At 47.2% G+C, this 7611-nt stretch overlaps 1 protein-coding gene across 2 annotated transcripts; it reads left to right on the top strand.

Moving 5' to 3' along the window:
- Positions 1-1517: 1517 nt before the first annotated feature.
- On the top strand, positions 1518-7465 carry ELL3 (elongation factor for RNA polymerase II 3). Of its 2 annotated transcripts, XM_040256657.1 has the most exons (11): positions 1518-4330; positions 4565-4600; positions 4942-5057; positions 5181-5382; positions 5463-5542; positions 5668-5743; positions 5925-6099; positions 6191-6233; positions 6340-6511; positions 6738-6782; positions 6860-7465. In XM_040256657.1, exons 1-11 carry the CDS (start codon positions 4199-4201, stop codon positions 6968-6970), a joined length of 1188 nt encoding a protein of 395 aa, XP_040112591.1. In that variant the 5' UTR covers positions 1518-4198; the 3' UTR covers positions 6971-7465. The 2 variants fall into 2 exon arrangements, with proteins under 2 accessions (XP_040112591.1, XP_040112590.1); XM_040256656.1 differs by having other exon boundaries at positions 1518-4600.
- The last annotated feature ends 146 nt before the right edge of the window (positions 7466-7611 follow it).

Below are 7611 nucleotides of genomic sequence, written 5' to 3' on the forward strand. Positions count from 1 at the left end.
TCAGAACATCACACTCTCTTTTCCCTCCTTTCTCCCTCCCTATCACCTTTACCTTTCTTCCCCCTGACTTATTTCTAGAGATTGGAGTACCCTAGGGTGTTGTCCTTTAGTCTCATCTCTGTCTTCTTGGATGAGTAATCCTGTCCTATGGTTTTAAATATTAGGTTGGTGAAAACGTAATTGTGGTTTTCAATTGTGAATTTTAAATCATTGTAACTAGGCTCCAAACACATCTTTATTAATCAAAATAGGAACCATTACAATCAACACATTTTTGCCAATGAAAAATAAGTTGGTTTATTCCTGTAGCATAAAGATATGTGCTTCAGGATTTGAGGAACTTTAGGAAAGCATTTTCTGCCTCCTTGCTGGTTGTGGAAGCATTTTCCCTGCAAAAAAGTTGTGGTAGTTGGTTGGCAAGAGGTGAGTTGAATATGGCAGATGAGGCAAAACTTTGTACGCCAATTTGTTCAGCTTTGGAAGCGTGTGAGCCATGTGGTCAGGCATTGCTGTGGAGGAGAACTGGGCCCTTTCTGTTGACCAATGCCAGCTGCAGTGTGTGGCAGTTTTTGGTGCATCTCGTCAATTTGCTAAACATACTTTACAGATGTAACAGTTTCGATGGGATTCAGAAAGTTCTAGTGGATCAGACTGGCAGAAGACCACTAAACAAAGACCATGACCTTCTTTCGGTGCAAGTTTGGCTTTGGGAAGTGCTTTGGAGCTTCTTCTAGTCCGACCACTGAGTTGGCCATTGCCAGTTGTTGTTTGCCGTATACAATCCACTTTTCGTTGCACATCACAATCCGATCAAGAAATGGTTCGTTGTTGTTGAATAGAATAAGAGAAGATGACACTTCAAACTGATGATTTTTTAATTTTCTGTCAGCTCATGAGGCACACACTTATCAGGCTTTTTCACCTTTCCAGTTTGTTTCAAATGCCAAATGACTGTAGAATGGTCGACAGTGAGTTCTTGAGCGACTTCTCGTGTAGTTGTAAGAGGATCAGCTTCAGTGAGTCTCTCCATTGGTCGTTCCAATATCAAATGGTGAAGTTCAACAGTGCAAAACTGCAATTACTTTTACACCAACCTAACCACCTCATGCGAAGAGTTGACTCATTGGAAAAGACTTTGATGCTAGGAGGGATTAGGGGCAGGAGAAGAAGGGGACAACAGAGGATGAGATGGCTGGATGGCATCACTGACTCGATGGACACGAGTCTGAGTGAACTCCTGGAGTTGGTGATGGACAGGGAGGCCTGGCGTGCTGCGATTCATGGGGTCACAAAGAGTCGGACATGACTGAGTGACTGAACTGAACTGAACTGAATAGCATTTATCTGTTTAATGCTACCAAGTTTACATTTCTAGCCCAGTCATTCCTCACCATCTCCAAACTTATCTATACAACTTCATGCTCCACACCCTCATGTGGATTCTAACAAACTCAAAGTGTTCAGAACAAACCCTATTCCACCAGCGATGTTTCCTACCTCAGTTGATGACAATTTCATCCTTCTAGTTGTTCTAGCCAAAAATCCCAGTTATTCTTGATGCCATTTCTCTATCACATATATCACATTCAATCCATCAGGGAATCCTGTCAGCTCTACCCTCAATATGTCCAGAACCCTATCCCTTCTCCCACCTCTGGTCCTGGTGCAATTTGCCACCATCTCTAGCTTGGATTACTGCAATAGTCTCCTTAGCAGGTCATACTGCTTTTATCCTTGTCCCCTACAGTCTATTCTTAACAGCAGCCATGGTGAGCCTTTAAAAATAGAAGTGACTTCATGTGATTCCTCTGCTCAAAACCCTAATTTGACTCCTCATTTCACTCCAAGTAAAAGCCAAAGTCCTTACAGTGGCCCACAAGGACCTACCCCTGCTTCTTACCTTCCTGACTTCATCTCTCACTACTCTCTTCCTCAGTTACCTTGTTCCTGTTACACTGGCCTTGGCTATTCCTCACACTATCCACACATACTCCTGACTTACAGAGTTTGCACTGGCTAGTTAGTTCCTGTGCCTAGAAAACAGTTCCTCCAACTGTGTAGCTTGGCCAGTCCCCTCACTTCCTTTAAGACATTGCTCCCACTAAAAAAAAAGGTGCCTGTGTGGGGGGCGAATTCCTTAGTGATCCAGTGGTTACGACTCAGTGGTTTCACTGCTGAGGGCCTGGGTTCAAAACCTGGTTGTGGAACTAAGATTCTGCAAGCCACGCAGCATGGCCATTAAAAAAAAAAAAAAAATACATTGCTCAGATTTCCTTTTCTCTAGAAGGCCTTTTTGAATCATCTTACTTAATATACAGTCAGCCCTCTCCACCCTCCTCTTCTTCCTCCTCCATTTCTAAACCTTCTACCTTTTACCTTGCTCTCTCTCTCTTTTCTTTCTTTTCTTTTTTTACTATAGCTCTTATTACCTTTTAACATATACTATATTTTTGGTTTGTTTTTACTTAAAAATTTTTTCTTTATCTTTTTTTCTAATATTCACCTTATTTCTTATGTTTATTTCTTTGATGCATATCTGGTGTCTCCTTCCCTTCTAGGATATAAGCTCTCCCAAAACAAGAATCTGTTCATTGATGTATCCCAAGGATCTAGTACAGCATTAGGGACAGAGTAAGTGCTCAGTAAATATTTGTTGAATGAATAAACGAAAAATGTGGATAATGATACTCACTCTAAAAAGTTACTGTAGGGATTAAGTAACATACAGAGATCCTGACACACTGTTATATCCCCACCTCCCTTCTCTATTCCTCAAATGTCTTCCCTAGTTGCCTCTTACGGCATTGCTTCTTCTCTCCTCTTTGGACATTTTAACCATTATAATCACTCCTTTGAGTTTAAATCCAGGAAAATCCAACAAAAGGCCACAGATATCATCTGAGAATCAAAAGGACCCTGGGAAACCAGTTCTACCCACTGCCACAACTGTTTATCAAATTAGGAAATTGTTACCCAGAGAAGCAGACAGCCTGAGGAGAGGGCTAGGTCAATGTTTTGTTGTTGAAGTTAGATTTAAAAATCAACTTTAGGGAGTTCCCTGGTAGTCACCACTCTGAGGTTTCACTTAAAAAAAGAAAGAAAGAAAGAAACTTTATTGAGGTATATTTACTGACATTAAAATAGATACATTTTAAGTATACAATTTGATGAGTTTTCACAAATGTAAGGGCATTAAGGTCATCAGGGATTTAGCAGAGGTATCCTGGCCAGGAAAGAGAACACCACCAGGGCTTTTGGGAAACAGGGCCAAGTGGAAACATAAAGGGCCGACAGGAGATTATTGGTCCTGAGGTTTCACTGAAGCAGGATCTGCACCTCTGGGATGTCTGGCAACTTCGCGGCACCTCTTGGTCCTCCCGAGGGAGTGGGCCAGCTCTCTTTTACACCAATCTCCACCAATCTCCCATGTACAGGCCAAGAAGGGAGACCTGAGACTGAGTTCTGTCTTTCGCCTGTCCTGCAACTTCCCTGCCATCAACCACTGCCCGCATCTCTGCGGATCGATGGGGAGCGCTCCAGCTTGAGAAGTCAAGCTTCTCTCCTGCCGCCACACCCACCTGGCCCGATTTCCTCTTCATTCTTAGAAGCCGGTTTCGGGTCAGCAGCAGTACCGCTGGCTGGGAAAAGCCAAAGGGCTAAGCCAGGTGCTGGCCTCGGGAATCGCCCCTCGGGTCTGCCCTCCTCTGGTTCCTTGGGGCTCTTGGCGTGATGAGCTGGCCCCGCCCAGCAACCGGTAGCTATCTCTCGCCCTTCTGCACCTAAAACCCTCTAGGGGGTTGCAGATTCAGCTTCACTTAGAGACCGCAGCTCTTGAGTTCAGGTTAGGTAGAAAAACTCAGGCAGGAACGGGGACTCGGGTGAGGCGTCTGAAGTTGGCCGCACACTTTCTCTCCGGAACTGGGAGAGCCTCTTCCGAAAGCCCTAAGAGCTGCCCGCCCATCCAAGAAAAAACCGCTGGGGTTGGTGCTGCTAACATCTGGGGGAGAGCGAGGTGCCGCCCCCAGCGACTGGGAAATCCCTGGGGTGGCGCCGGCTGTGGGTGGGGCCGGGGGTGGGGTCCCGGCGGAGGGCGGGGCCTACCTGGGCGCCGGGGTGTGCCAGCCTAGCCCTCCACAGCCGAGGTGGTAGTGGCCCGGGTCTGTGGCTCGCGCTCTACCTGCCCCTGAACCTCACAGCTATGGAGGGACCCCAGGAGCTTCTGAGTGGGAAGCTCCAGCTCTGCTTCACCCCGGCTGCCCGGGCCAGCCTCTTACTGCTCAGGCTCAACGACGCAGCGCTGCGAGCGCTGCAAGAGTGTCATCAGCAACAGGTACGGCTGGCCCGGGCCCCATCCTCTCTATCCCCTGCCTATCCGGAGGTCGGGTCTCAGCCAGCGACCCCGGCGAAGGAACCTGGGGGTGGAGAGCAGCATCGTCGGGCTCTGGCCTCCCCAACTCTCCAAGTGAAGCCCGGTAGGCAAGTCCCCCGACCCCGGGCTCCCGACGCCGGATCCTGGGGACGCCGTTTCTGCTGCTCTTGGCTCAAGTCTGTGCTCTGCCCGCAGGTTCGGCCAGTGATTGCTTTCCAAGGCAACCGAGGGGTAAGCGCGGGTCTGGGGTGTGTGGAGGTGAAGTGCAAGGAGAACAGACATGGGCTTCACGAAGGGATCGTCAGGGCGGGAGGCTGAGAGCAGTCACGGTCTGATGAAGTTTCGAGAACCGAACCCAAAATGGGGGAAATCGGGGCTGCTGGGGTTGGTCCCAAGAGGCTGCAGTTGAAGAGACTGCGGCGACTTAACCTCCTGGGGAACTCAGGCCCAGCTGCACCTTGTGTGCTAATGAGCCCCATGGGACCCATCTTCAGTCTTCGGCTGGCTCAGGGAGGAACAGCACTGAGGAGGAACTGACTTTCATGGGGTTTACTGTCTCCTTTCACCCACAGTACCTGAGGCTCCCAGGTCCCCACTGGTCCTGCCTCTTTTCGTTCATAGTGTCTCAGTGTGGCCAGGAGGGCCCTGGTGGTCCAGGCTTGGACCTTGTGTGCCAGCGCCTAGGCAGGTAAGGAAAATGGGTAGCAGGTAAGAATTTGTGGTAGGTCAGGGAAGGGGATGTCCACAGTTCCTTAAAAGTTCTCCACCCTCCTGTTTTATGTGTTGTGTTTTTTTAACCAACTTTTCCCAGGTCTGGGCCTAACCGCCTCCACTGCCTGGGTCCACTCAGGGGGCGCCTCACGATTTGGGCAGCTATGGATTCTATCCCAGCTCCATCTTCAGTTCAGAGACACAACCGGACTGAAGATGCCAGGGATCGTAAGAGCTGGCAGAATGTGGGAGACTATCCTGAAGGAGACACAATTTCACAGTCACAGATGGCACTAGAAGAGGTGAGGCCAGAAAGTGCAGGGAGTTAGGATAAGGTGGGGCAAAGCCTGAAGCCATGTGCCCCTGCCACTTTCCCTGCCAGGTGCCAGACCCACTGGCAAGCAGCCAAGGACAGTCACTCCCAGGATCCTCGAGGGAACACGTGGTACAGTGGGAAGTGAGGTACTTGGGGCAGGGTGGGACTAACCCAGGATGCTCCGGCATTGTCTAATCGCCACTCTAACTGTTGTGATAAGAGATGGAGCCCTACTTTCTGCCCTGGGCTTGATCTCTATTCCCTCTCCTAGGAACCAGACCCTTCTTCCAAACAGAGATCCTGATCAGGCACTGCCTCCCTCTGCTAGCCAGAAACACGTGGACAAGGTAAGTTGTAATAGCAAGGGTTTTTCTAAAAGAGTTGTGTCCAATGAGGCTAACATTTTAAAACTGAGAGCTTATCATTTTCATGCTCCCAGAGCTCATTATATGGAAGTAATTTTTGAGAGAAGGGCAGAATAGGAGGCTTCTGGATTACTGTTTATGTTTTGAGATATGTTCCCAACAGAAACGTTCAGCGCCTGCAGCTACAGTAGAATTAAAACAAAAGAGGCTCAGAACTCTAGCTCCAAGTCCCCTACAAGGACTGCCCAGTCAGGACTTACAGGAGGAAGATTGGGAGCAAGAAGATAAAGATGAAGACATGGGTCCCAGGCTGGAACACAGTCCCTCAGTTCAAGCAGGTGAGTTAAAGAAGGGGTGAAACTGCCATAGTGGGGAGGGAAAAAAAAAAAAAAGCGTTATCATCACCTTCATGTCTTGTTTCCTTTCTAGATTCTGAATCCCCAAGCCCTGAAGAAGTACCAGATTACCTCTTGTGAGTCCCTTGCCATTTCTAATTTTATCAAGCCTTGTGCATTCCTGGGAGCTGGAAGCTTTGGGGGTCAATGATACTGAAAGTGACAATACTCTGTTCCTGGCAGGCAATACAGGGCCATCCACAGTGCAGAACAGCAACATGCCTATGAGCAGGACTTTGAGACAGATTATGCCGAATACCGCCTCCTGCATGCTCGTGTTGGGGCTGCAAGCCAAAGGTTCATAGAGCTGGCAGCTGAGATGAACAATGTTCAGCGAGGAACTCCAGAACACAAGGTAAGGACTGGATGAACCCAGGCTGGCTTTCAAGTTCTACTGGCCATAAACTCCCTGCTAATTGCCCATAAGTGTGTTTGTTCAATGACCAAAGTGAGAAGCAAGTCTGTTTTGAGAGAAAAATTAGTCTGCCTAATTTGGTATAATGAGAAGTTACTTTAGTCCCTAAGAGAGCTGGAGATTTTTTTCTCAAGGTTAAACTTGGTGCTAACATTTTCTGTTTCAGGCGCTGGAAGAAAAGATAGTCCAGGAATATAAAAAGTTCAGGAAGGTAAGACTGGGCCTGGGAATGGTAGCAAGAAGGCAGAATTGACTTTTTTTTTTGACATGGGTGCTTTTTCTTTGCAGCGGTACCCAGGTTACAGGGAAGAGAAGCGCCGCTGTGAGTACTTGCATCAGAAACTGTCCCACATCAAAGGTCTCATCTTGGAGTTTGAGGAAAAGAACAGGGGTAGCTGAAGCTGACACATGGCTCTTTACCCTAGTGTGATATGAAAGAAAAAAGCAGCTATTAACTAAGAGGACAGTTGTCTGCTCTTTGTCTTGCTGAGGCCATAATGGCAAGTAGGAGAGCTGCTCTAGGTTCTTGAGGTTTGGTTCTCATTATTACCATATTTAAATTTTTAGGGCATGGGCACAGTGCCAAGACTCCACAGCTGTGCCCAGAAGTTATCCAGTAACTGAAAACTAGGCAAAATAGCAGAGGCTTGGCTTCTCCACCTTTAGTTCAGCCAAGTCATTTTCAAATCCTGAGAAATGACACCATTTCCAAGAGAAGATATCTTGAGAACATTAGAATTTACCTGGTAGCTTCCCTGAAAAATCTTTGGTAACAAAGCTAAAGGAACTTGTAATACAACAGGATATAATGGGAAAGGGCTTGGATGTTACCCATGTACTAGAAGTGAATTCTTTTACAAACATGGCTAAAAAAATTAAAACTGATTGCTTCTATGTCAAAGTTTTATGTTTTCCTTAAATCCTCCAAGGTAGTGGTTCTCACCCTTGCTTGTGTATATGAACCACTTCTGGGGCTCTCTAAAAAATTAGATCCTTAGATCCCACCCCAGGTCTTTTTAAAAATATATATATTTTATTAT

Source organism: Oryx dammah, unplaced genomic scaffold (genome assembly GCF_014754425.2).
Source record: "Oryx dammah isolate SB20612 unplaced genomic scaffold, SCBI_Odam_1.1 HiC_scaffold_16, whole genome shotgun sequence".
NCBI classification, from domain to species: domain Eukaryota; kingdom Metazoa; phylum Chordata; class Mammalia; order Artiodactyla; family Bovidae; genus Oryx; species Oryx dammah.

Bases quoted from the DNA above. Each gene is read 5' to 3' on its own strand.
- ELL3 (XM_040256656.1), top strand. From the start codon at position 4,199: ATGGAGGGACCCCAGGAGCTTCTGAGTGGGAAGCTCCAGCTCTGCTTC. The intron at 6,234-6,339 runs GTGAGTCCCTTG...TGTTCCTGGCAG, and splicing joins GAAGTACCAGATTACCTCTT to GCAATACAGGGCCATCCACA. The intron at 6,783-6,859 runs GTAAGACTGGGC...TTTTCTTTGCAG, and splicing joins AATATAAAAAGTTCAGGAAG to CGGTACCCAGGTTACAGGGA.